This window comes from Drosophila takahashii, chromosome 2L (genome assembly GCF_030179915.1).
Source record: "Drosophila takahashii strain IR98-3 E-12201 chromosome 2L, DtakHiC1v2, whole genome shotgun sequence".
Taxonomy (NCBI): domain Eukaryota; kingdom Metazoa; phylum Arthropoda; class Insecta; order Diptera; family Drosophilidae; genus Drosophila; species Drosophila takahashii.
Genome location: NC_091678.1, coordinates 32,406,447 through 32,418,614, shown reverse-complemented (window position 1 = coordinate 32,418,614; position 12,168 = coordinate 32,406,447). Strand labels below are relative to the sequence as shown.

The window sequence follows — 12,168 nt, the reverse complement described above, 5'->3', positions numbered from 1 at the left end:
AAAGTTTGCAAAGGCATCCCTAATATCTGCAGAGTGATGGAGATCTTCGTTGTTATATTTAATTGTTCTGAGGTTATTTGGGAAATTACCTATTAAGCGATTTAGGTCAGACCAAGTTTTCTTGGTAGATGATAGAGGACTTATATTAGATGTGAATCTTTCAAAGGATTCCCGTTTTGCTTTTTTGGAATTGTATTTGTATAGAGCATTCGATTTTCTATAGGAAATCAGGGCAGCGGTGCTCTGAGTTTGTTTGTATGCATGCCAGAAAGATTGCTTTTGTTGCCTTAGATCTTGCAGAGTTTTGCTCCACCAAGAAACATTTCGCGAATGTACAGAGGGTTTGGTTTGTGGGATGGCTACATTAGCTGAGACTTTGATTCCTTTTATTATTTTGGCGGCAAACAGATTTAAGTCGTTTCTTGCGGGGAAATTAAAGTGAACTTTGCATTTGCTGCGGTACAAATCCCAATTGGCTTGGTGGTAGTATGCTTTTGGGACTAGTTTGAAACTGAATATGTGTCATTAAAGGATAATGATCGCTTCCGTATAGAGAGTCTTTTACAGACCACATACAAAAAGGGTACAGCGATGCGGAGGCTAACGTTAGATCTATAGCCGTGAAAGAGTTGTGAGTGGAATGATGGGTGGCGGAGCCGTCATTAAGGACCGTTTATTGTTGATTTGTTTATGACTTCTTCTATTTGGAGACCTCTAGAGTTTTGCGAGGATGACCCCCACAGTGGACTCCAAGCATTAAAATCTCCCACATATAGGATTGATTTTGTAGTAAGATCTACTATTTTAAGAATTTCGTTGGCTACTACTAATTGAGAAGGACGTATATATGTATTAAAAATCAGATATTGGGATGGGCTAGGATTTCAATTCCAAAAGAGCATGCATTGCTGTGGATTGGTATGGGCTTTTGGGGAATGCATTTACGTACGAGTATGCTAACACCTTGTTTGGCATAGGTATTGGAGCTAAAATTATAGGAGTATCCTGTAAATTGTTTGGGGTAAGCAATATTCTTTAAGTTTACATTAATATGAGTTTCCTGAAGGCAAATAGCATCAGGGTTGGTATCGTTTATCAAAAGTTGTAGTTCGTGGTAATTGTTAAAGTAACCATTCATGTTCCATTGTATTAGTGTAATGGACATAAGTGGGAAGAGAGAGTGGATGTTATTTGGTTTGGATCTTAAGGTGGTTTTGGATTAAGGAAACTATGAATCACTCATAGCATCGTCAGATTCGTGGCTATTTAAATTATTATTGTGAGAAGTTGATTTTTTATGATTTGAAGTTGTTGCTTTGCTGCTACTTTCGTGTTCAGCATGGATATAGGTTATAGGATAGGATAGGATATAGGTTATAGGATATAGGCGATAGGTTATACTTGTTTTGCGCAAGTGGAGCGGATGGCTTTGGCTGATTGGGGGTTGTGGGGGTAGGGGACTGAGAGATGGGAGAAGGGGACTGAGGGATGGGGGAAGGGGTTTTTTCGGGGCTTCTTCGGTGGAAGCGATTTTAATTTTGTCATTTTTGTTTTGGTTTGCGTTTTCGCTATGATGATGTGATGTTTTGGCTACTGAAGAGTAAGAAGCGGTATTAACCGGATTATGTGACGTTGTTTTGTATAGTGTTTTGGCTTCACGCATAGTGCATTTTCTGAGTGCTTTTACTTTGAGTATTTCTCTTTGTTCTTGGTACTTGGGGCATTGTCGGGAATAGGCCGGATGCTCGCCAGAGCAATTGGCACAGCAGATTTTTGTGCATTTGTTTGGTGAATGAGGTGGTTGGGCATACTCGGAGCAAAGTTCGGTGTTTCCGCATTTTTTGGTTGTGTGACCGAGGAGTTGGCAAGACTTGCATCTCAATGGGTTAGGTATGTACTCGCGAAGTTTTACCGAGTGCCAGGAAATTTCGATTTTAGATGGGAGGTTATAGAGTTCGAATGTTATTAGAATGACTCCGCTGGGTTTAGACACACCATCGTAGGATTTCATAAATTTGTAAACTTCCGTAACTTTTTGTGCTTTAAGTTAATCGACGATTTCTTTCTAGGGAATGTCACAGAGGTACGGGGCATAAACTGTCCCTTTCACAAAATTGAGAGCCTCGTGGAGCTTACACTGTACTTTGAATATACCGGTGAGCTCGGTAGTGTTTAGAAACTTTTCAGCATCGGCTTGAGATTTTTTTTTATCTTAACTTTTTTCTTTATTTCCGCAAAAACATTCCTAAGATTCTTATTTCTTGCGTAAGTTATCAGCTGCACAGAACAGAAACAAACAAATTCATTTTTCGACACATTTCCTTACACTAATTTTCTTTACAACATTAGTACTTTGTCCAAAACATATTGTTTAAATTTTAATTGTATCTAACCCTGCATGGGTATACAAAATGGGTTATTTGGGTACCCAAACGAAATTTCAGGTCAAGTAGGTCAGGCTTTCTTTTAAAAATGTACCTACCCAACCCGAACCCAAAATTTTCGGGTCGTTTGGGTTTGGGTAAAATTTTACCCATTTACCCAAATACCCAAACCCAAACGACCAAAGTCAAATGGGTTTCAAGTAGATCAGTTCAGATTTAAGGTTACCCAAAGAAAAAAAAAGATTTTTAAATAAGACAATCACAGCTCATCGACCCTTTAAATATAGAATGTCATACTGGATTGAGTATGTAATTAAATTTTAAATCAATAAGAGTGTAAGTATTAAAAACAAACTTGTTTTCTAAAAAAAAAATACACCAAAACATTGCTTAAGCATTCCTCTTTCTCTAAAAGATAGCTCTCCAACAACCAATATGATAATTTTGGTAAAGATTTAAGAAGGAAATATTTTTGTTTAGGTAACGAAAAGGTAAATAAAAACCAAATACTCTTGGGGATTTACCTAACGTGGGGGTTTTTAGAAGGTGTCCACAGTAGTCAACTCTTATAAGGGAAACCAAAATTTATGTAAAGCAATGTTTTGCTTTATGTATTTGACTAATTTAAGAAAAGACGTCGCAATTCGATATTACTGCATTCTACCATTGACATTTTGTTTCAGTATTTTTGTTTTTATTAATTTTTCACCTTGATTAGAATAATATTAATAATAAGGAAGGCAAGTGGAAGGGGATGACGTGAATCAAATTGTTTAAGCATTTCCATTTGTTTAAACAATATGATGCACGTGTAAGGAAGGGTAAGAGAATCAATTGATTTGAATATTTCGGTTTTTTTTTAATACTTTCAATGTTAATTGCATTTTAAAACACAAAAAGAAAACACAAAAACACAAAGAAATAATGTTTTTTTTACAAATCTACGTTTGAAAACTAATGAGTAGTTTGCTGATCGGTTTTTTGGTTTTGGTGTTAATCATACGATTTTTTAATATTATAAGTTGGTGATTTTTTTTTGTTAAAAAAATTATAATCGTAGTGCCATAGAAATCACATAGCGCATAAGTGGCCTGATGGTGATGCTACTCAGAAACCCACCACCATTTAACGCTCAGAAATTATCTATCCCCACACCACCGCCTGCAAAAAGGAACAGGATTTCAAGAACACTAAAATCAACTTCTCACTTTCCCGCTGGGTATATTTATTTTGTGCGTGTGTGTGTACATAGCAGAGCAAATCATTGTTTTTTTTTTTTTTTTACAGATCCAAAGTTTGTCGATAACTCAACATTTGAAAACTAATAAATAGTTTGCTGATCGGGCTTTTGCATTTTAAAAAACAGAAGCAATTTTAAGGAAAATTTCTACTGTAAAATTCAGCTTAATGGGACTTCTGTGGGGTCTACCGATATTTTAAAATTTAACGTTTACTTAAGAAAAAGGCACAAAAGAAAAGATTTCCGATATAATCGATTTTTTAACCGCGCATTTTAAACGTGTTATGACTGTGGTACTTTCATTTTAAATGTTTTGACTGTGGTATTTTCATTTCCCCCTTGCACGGCCACACATAAAGTGCGAAAGCAGGCAGCATACAGACATACAAAGTGGGCCAGCAAAACATACATACATACATATGAGGAGGCCGTGACGTCACATTAGTTAGCCAAATTTGAAAATATTGGGGACTTGGTTAACGACGCTAAATCTCCAAAAAGTTTAAATTCAGTTACTTGCAGGTATGCCATAAGATTATGAACATCACATTTTGAAACCATTTTAACAACATTTATAACAGAGAAATCGCAAAAGATAGAATTAAAAAAAAACAAAACGACTTTTGGGGCACTAAGAGGTCGTTTTTTGTTCCAATTTGTACCTAATTATAATTAAATAAAATAAAAATAAATATTTTACTAATTAAAGTGATTTTTTTAGATTTTTCTGTCAATCCATTCTGGGTGGAATTTGCTACTGACCGTGTTTTAGGGGTCGACCGTTATAATAATTTAGATGAATGAGAAATTATATGACCCCTCATTCAACACCCTCCGCGCACAGTGGCGCCTTGGCCCAAAAAACGTGCTATAAATCAATTTTTCGACTTTGTCCTAGTTTATTGCAGTTTGCCAGCCGCATCTCTTAGTTATGGGTTATTTGCCAAACGTCCATTTTTTCAATATTTTTCAACTTTGATGGAAAGAAAAAAAAACCATTTTATACTATTTTTTTATACTTTCCTAAAACGTTATTTGGACTTTCTTCTTGATATTAGGAAAGCTGTAGCTGCGTCCGCATGCGTCGTTAAAAAGGTAAAAAAGTCATGGTCTCAGAAATTGCATGTGGCGCAACCTTCTGAAATGATCATCTCTATTCATGGCAAACGTTTTTTATGTTAATATTGATTTTCAAATGGCGGGGAATTGTATCTACAAAAGAAATTGACCCCGATAGTCCATAAGATATTGGCGCATGGAAAAGAAATAATCGAATATCAGTGTTTGCCAATTGGAGAGCTTTCCGAAAAAGCGCAGGAACCGCTAAACTAATTTTATACAAAATACAGGTTGCTGAATACATTTAAGACATCAAGAACTAGGGAAAATAAGGATCTGTTCACTATGTTGGCTGCATCTTCTGATCCTCTGATTTCCTCATTGGCATGTTAAGTCAAGAAAAGAGTTAAAATCTAGTCTAAGTCTTAAGTCTAATGAATTTACAAAGTTTACCAAATTTTGACCATTATTTACAAAAAAACAAAACAACAACTTAAAAAACTTTTTTTTTATTTAAACCCCAATTTTTTTTTTTTATAATAATTTTTAAAAATTAAAACACAAAAAAACAAAAGCTTTTTAAAACAAGAAAGGAAGCTAGCTTCGGCCAGCCGAAGCTTATATACCCTTGCAGATAATTCCTATTAATTTACAAATCGCAACAATGTTAATTTTCCTATTATTTCTCATTATTTTTCGTTTGTTTCAATGGCAGCTATATGATATAGTAGTTCGATTTTGATAAAATTAAAATCGAAATTCGAAAATATTTAAAAAGAGTTATATCCTAGAGTAGAAGAGAATACAATAAAAACCAACGAAGCAATAATTTATTTCCAATTATATTCCCATTAATTTTCCGATCGTTCCTATGGCAGCTATATGATATAATCGTCCGATTTTGAAAAAATTTTATTCGAAATTCAGAATTAGATAAAAAATGACATTTCCAAAAGTAGGATGTTATAGGTTCAAAAACACCCAAGATATATATTTTTTTACATTTTTTTCCCGATTGTTCCTATGAGAGCTATATGATATAGTTGTCCGATCCGACTCGTTCCGACTTATATACTACCTGCAATAGAAAGAAGACTTTTGGGAAAGTTTTATCCCAATAGCTTGAAAACTGAGAGACTAGTTTGCGTAGAAACGGACGGACAAACGGACGGACAGACGGACAGACGGACATGGCTAGATCGACTCGTCTAGTGATGCTGATCAAGAATATATATACTTTATGGGGTCGGAAACGTCTCCTTCACTGCGTTGCAAACTTCTGACTGAAATCATAATAGCCTCTGCAAGGGTATAAAAAGTTGTTTTTTTTGTCGGGAAAAAAAGGATTTGTTTTTAAATTCTGACTTTGCCGATTTGTAAGTACGCCTCTGCCACGCCTACTCCCTGTCTCAAGCAATCAAGATCAAGATTAGTAGATCAAGTATCCGAAAATATTTTAAAAATGGGAATGGGCAAGGCATTGTTGGGCTCGGTAGTTTAAGCCTTAAACTTTAAGGCAACTGAAATTACAAGGTTCTTAAGATCCATTGAGGATTATATTTACGCGATTTAGGCCCATCATGACTTATTACTTTAATTAAATGGAAAGTCTTATTACTTATTACTTTAATTAAATGGAAAGTCTTTTTTTTTTAATATGTATTGTTAACAAAAATGATACGAACATCATGGCATACTCAGTTTTTTTTAATGTCTTTAAATAAAAGAGCAATTTGCAAAGTAAGTTAAAATTGACTGGTGTATCATGACTTAAGTGGCACACTGTAGTCAAACCACAAACGCCCATCACTCATCAAATTACATTCAGATTCTACAGTGCCAATTAATGCTCTCTCCAGCCGAGCCCAATTTAACGCCCACAAACTGCAACCCATTAGTTATTTTGTTAATTTGGTTAGCTGGGTAAGAGATATGTAATAATTGAGGAATAATAAAATGACTTTTTAACTATACTTCAACGCTAAAGTGTAAAACTTTAATAAGATGTGTACGTTTTGCAGGAAATAAACTATGATTCGCCACGAGGAGGAGTGTCAGTAATAACTGAAAAAGGAGACATAACTACATCTTACCTATTGATTCAACGAGCGAAAATTGCTGACTCAGGGCAGTACTCTTGCCTACCATCAAACGCAAACCCCAAGTCCGTTAATGTTCATATTTTAAAGGGTAACTACATTTCTTTTAGTTTAGTTTCTTTATTAATCGTAACTATATTTGTATAACAAGGTGATCATCCTGCAGCAGTGCAAAAATCCCAAATGCTGATATCGGATACTTTAAATTGGTTATTCCTTCTCATATTATTAAATTTCATTGTTTTATAATTACTTTTTTTTAATAATAAACTGTGAATTTACGTATAAGCCAAAATAAATATTTCTAAAAACAGAATTTGAAAGTAGTTGAGTTTATTTTCAGAGCACATATATCGAAGTGGTTTATTTTACACAGAATTGTCATAGACATGACAATTGCTCTGAAATACCACATTAAGGGCCGTTTTCTCATCCGTCCTGCAAAGTACAATTTATCTAAAGGAAGGATACATTTTTTCACACGGCTAATAGGTTTTGATTTTCTCGTCCGTCCTTTAAAACTCCAAATAAAAGGGGCACTAATTTGAGATTTTGTGGCAACCCCACAAAAGTTAACTAATTGTCAAAAATTAGTCAAAAATTATCAAAAAATACCATAAAACAGTCATACTAACAGCTAATGATATAAACAAAATTGTTCACGCACTTTGCGGGAGCGGGAGCGCATTAAAGCTCATTCCATCGCTTTCGCGAATTCGCCCCGCTTCTCGCCCCTTCGTTAAGATGGGCTTAAGCGTTTTATAATGGAATTAAAAAGTTATTTATTATATGAGAATCAAATAGAGCACTCCTTTTCTTCGTCGTTTAAATAACATTAAATTCCCTAACCACCAGTTTTCGCGTTTGTTAATAGAAAATAGTACTACATTTTCATGGTGACCCCGACGTGATCTGCAGTGAAACTCGAGTTATAATTTTTTTGGTAAAACAAACAAATTAAAAATCAAATAAGTCGCGCCGGCCTTTTTTAAACCATTGAAGGGGTTGTTGCAATTGTTGCCGCTGCCGGTGAAGTTGTTCCTGCCTACTAAAATTTGGCGTTCCTGCCCCTGAAAAATGTTGGCCGCTGCAGCTTTAAATCGCCGTTAGCTGGACCAGTGCCGCTGCTTATCGCCTGTTGCTGCCTACTTAAATTCGTCGTTGCTGCCGCTGGATATTTTTGGCCCCTGCAGTTTTTAAATCGCTGTAACCCACCTCAGTGAAGTTGTTGCAGCCGGTTACATAATTCGTTGTTGCTGGCCCCAAAGCAATTTGTTGCCGCGGCAGTTCTCAATCGCCGTTAGCTGGACCGTTGTTGTTGTGCCGCTCATCGCCAAATTCACCGCTTTTGATTCCCTACGCACAGGAAATAAATCATTTGGATTCTAAGAGGGAAATTACTGACGGATGTAAATTGTCTCATAGAGTGCTAAAAGTTAAGGATTAATCTGTGGCGTGGCCCATCTTTCAACTTTTTCCATTTGTGTGAAAAATTCGATAGATAGCGAGGATTCTAACCAAAAAATGAATAAAACTTGCATGCACTAACGATTATAATTCAGATATATATACACCCAGAAAAAAAAATGACCTAAAATGTCTAAAAATGGCCTAGAATTTAGGTAAAATTGGCCTAAAACTGGAGCTAAGTCCTTGAATGGCCTAAAATTTAGGATTGTATGACCTAAAATGTTAGGCCATTAATGGCCTAAAATGGGGTAATTTTTGGCCTAGATTTTAGGTAATTGGCTGCCTTAAAAAAAAATTTTAGGCTTTATTTGGCCTAAAAATTTGTACTGAAAAATGTTTCATATTATAAAGTAAATACAGAGAAATTTATAGCTAACTCGAGGTCAATGTCGGCTTAGTATTCAAGAAGTCGTCATTATGCTAACACACAAAAAGGAGCGAGGAGGCTTCACTGTTCAGCAGTGAAATCGCTGTTTTATTCAACGATCGAAGTGGGTTACCATGCAAGCCGCGCTATAACTGGTTGGGAATTATAGCGTCGCTAGAACGGTATCAGAGTTCCGTGCAAATTTATTTAGGTAAAATGCATTCATTTTAAGGCCCTCGATGACCTAAAATATTAGGCTATACGGGACCTAAATAGTAGGGCAAATATACCAAAAATTTAAATTTTTAGGCTGTGCATGACCTAAAAAGGAACTTTTAGTCCATTTAAAATGTTTTAGGCTATGCATGACCTAAAATGTTGTCCATCATTTTTCTGGGTGTACATACATCCATACATATATACTTATTTCGAATTATACATATTTAATTTAATTTTAATTTTATTGTTTTACTATCCTAGCACAACAAGCGTGAAACTTACTTCTTACTGCGCTAGTCACTTTGAACATAAAATCTTACATTAATTACATTAAACAAGTTAGAAGTTAGAAGTTATTATTTTATTATGCCTTTTTCTATTTTATTTTATTTTACTACTTTTATTTTATGTGAGTGTGTTAAAGTTTTGTTTAAGTTTAACACTACATTTTAATGTGCCAGTAATGGTTTTTAAGAAATGAGGCAAAGAGTTCCAAATTTGTATGGCATATACAAGAAATTGTTTCTCCGAGCTTGCAAGTTATGTTCTAATGCTTATTATATTGTTCGTTCTTTGTGAGGACGTAAATCGAATCATGTCATACAAGTAATCAGGTTGCCTGGAATTAATAATCTTATGAAGAAGAACTAATATTTTTAGGTCAATCCAGCTGTCAAAATTCAAGTCGAAGATTTTTTTTCCTCTTTCAGTAACATGGTCATTCCTACTTAATTGGTATATGTAAAGGAGAGGTCTGTAGGTTGGTACACCTTTTGTTTTTAATCTGCCATTTCGACATTCACTTATGAAACTTTACGCATTTGGTACTGATCGAAAGGATAGCCTATTAGCTTAATAAAAAACAAAAAAAAATATTTTGTTTCCTTAGGGAAAACTGAAATATTTTTTTTTGAAAAGTCCCAAAAAACGACATTTTGAAAAAGAGGTCTGTAAGTTGAGACACTTTTAAAAGTCAATAATACTCACACAAAAAGTACTCCAAACTATAAGGAACTATTTATTTATGTTGATTTAACCAATTTTAGTTCGTCCTAAATTAGTTCCCATCCATTTTTTAAGAACTTAGCCCAAATAACAAATAAAATCAAAAGACTCTTTGAACATTCACTTTTCCCCTAATATCAAAGAAATATACTAGGCAGAAAGCGACCTCTGTTGGCCTAAGTCCTTTTTGTATGAAAAACGGGTGTCTCAACTTACACGCTCAAAGTGTCTCAACTTACACAAAATGGGATGTTTCGGGAAAAATTTAATAACTTTTGTTCTGACTGTCACACTAAGCTGATTCTTTTTTTAATTAGTTAACAGTTAATATACTAATGTTTTAAATCTCTTACCAAGTTAATTTAAGGACGTTATTCATTTTAAATGGAATTTTAAAAAAAGTAGACAAAAACTTTTTTGGTGACAAATGGTACACGACTCTCACAGCTTTAATCTGGCTAGAGCCTGGCTTATAATGTTTTCCCCAAAAGTTTTGTCACTAAAAAGGACTAAAAAAAAAAAAATAAAAACGATTTTTTTAGTGGATAAGCTTTGAGAAAATTGAGTGTCTCAACTTACAGACCGTCTTAACCTACAGACCTCTCCCCTATCTGGCTATATTATTAAATGTCACTTTTATTTTATGTCGACTTCCTACATCACAGGTACCAAAAACTTCAACTCCATACAAAACAGTCTCTGTTGGTATAACTAAAGTTTTAGCGAGTAATAACCGGATAGAACTAGACAAAAAAGTTTGTGTCGCATGTAATTGTCGCAACAATCCATATGTTTTTCCTGTGGCTGCTCTGACATGGTTCACTGTATCAAATGCCTTACTAAAGTTATTTTGCTCTTATCAGTTTCCCTTCGTATATCCTTCGTAATCTTAATAATAGCAGTCGGGCAGCTTCTCTGTTTTCGAAAACCTGACTGATTACACTAGTTTACAAAATAATATTCTCGGTGTGCTCCCCAGCAATTGATGGCAAATTCTGTTAGTGTTGGACCCCTAGATCACGAAAATAGCATTAATTTTTTTTTCGATGGCACAGTTTTTTTTTAAAGATTTTTTAAAGTTCGAAATGTTAAATTTCGGACTTTTTTCGAATTTCTTCTTATATCTCGGCAGATATCCACTTGGTTGAGCCAGTTTTAGTTTTATTTTAAAGTCAATAGATCAGAGCTTAACTTTGTCATATAGATCAATATGATTGGATAAGTAATGGCAGCGTAGAAACTTGACACCATAAATCCAGTTTTCCATGGATTTGGGCCATATCCGGCTTGTTTTATTCGGTAGGATGTAAACTTTAACTTTGTAACCATTCTGATTTTTCAACGGATTTATTTCGAGTTTTTACGATATATACAGCCGACTTACAGTCGACCAAAAAACACATTTTTCATCTTTGTCAAGTTCCTATAAAAGTTTCAAATAAAAGCGTGTTAGGTGGAAACCTAGCTAAAAGGGTAGAGGCAGACCAGAAATTTCTGAAAATTAGTGGAAGCCATCAAACAGCAGACGGGCAGAGCCAACCCATTATACGATCCGTAGTAGTCCCGATCTCTTACAATGATATCCATTCCAACTTTGAATTTTTAATAGTTTCCTCCATTAGACAAGACATCATTTGCGGCATGGACTTCTGGAATAAGTTCGGGACTAAATAGAACACAATAGAACACCGCAAAGGCAGTGAAAACATAGTGGCAGATGCGCTGTCAAGATCCTTTGAAGACGAAATCGCGTTTGTAGACTTTGATATAGGACCAGAAATTGACGTGTCATCTAAATCCTTTCGCTCGCAGGAATATGAAGATCTAAAGGAGAGATTTCTGAAATCAAACTTGCCGGATTTTAGAATAGCGGTCGGTTATCGTTATTACCGCGCTCAGTTCCAAAACGAGAATCCCGAACCAGAGAGCGGAGGGTGGAAGTTGTTCGTACCAATCCAGCTACGCGAAGGTGTCATAAGGGCCGCGCACGAACCACGAACCGCGAAGTGCTTAGATCGCATTCGAAGGAACTTGTTCTGGTCAAACATGGTTGTACAGACTCGAAATTGAATACGTAACTGCGAGGTATGCCAAACATCAAAAGTGCCAACCAAAACCCTTCGGCCACCCATGGGTCGACCAAAGGTTAGTGAGCGGGCCTTTTAGCGCTTATACATCGATTTTATTGGGCCTCTTCCTCGGTCAAGAAAGGGACATATAGGAATACTTATCATCCTCGATCACTTCACGAAATTCACTTGGCTACGACCAGTTAAGAAATTCACTGCATAAGTCACTGATAGTATCCTTATGCACGATATTATC

The 12,168-nt window shown here is 35.3% G+C and overlaps 1 protein-coding gene across 5 annotated transcripts in view; it reads left to right on the top strand.

Moving 5' to 3' along the window:
- The window catches only part of dpr21 (defective proboscis extension response 21), a 303,758-nt gene extending 296,666 nt beyond the window's left edge, over positions 1 to 7,092 (top strand). For 3 of the 5 annotated variants that reach the window (XM_044393668.2, XM_044393669.2, XM_070216394.1), the window contains 2 exons: positions 6,705 to 6,873; positions 6,934 to 7,092. In XM_044393668.2, the coding sequence (XP_044249603.1) occupies positions 6,705 to 6,873; positions 6,934 to 7,031 (267 nt within the window). In that variant the 3' untranslated portion in view covers positions 7,032 to 7,092. Of the gene's footprint in view, positions 1 to 6,704; positions 6,874 to 6,933 lie in introns of those variants that run through there. The other 2 variants (XR_011418950.1, XM_070216390.1) reach the window with 2 other exon arrangements.
- The last annotated feature ends 5,076 nt before the right edge of the window (positions 7,093 to 12,168 follow it).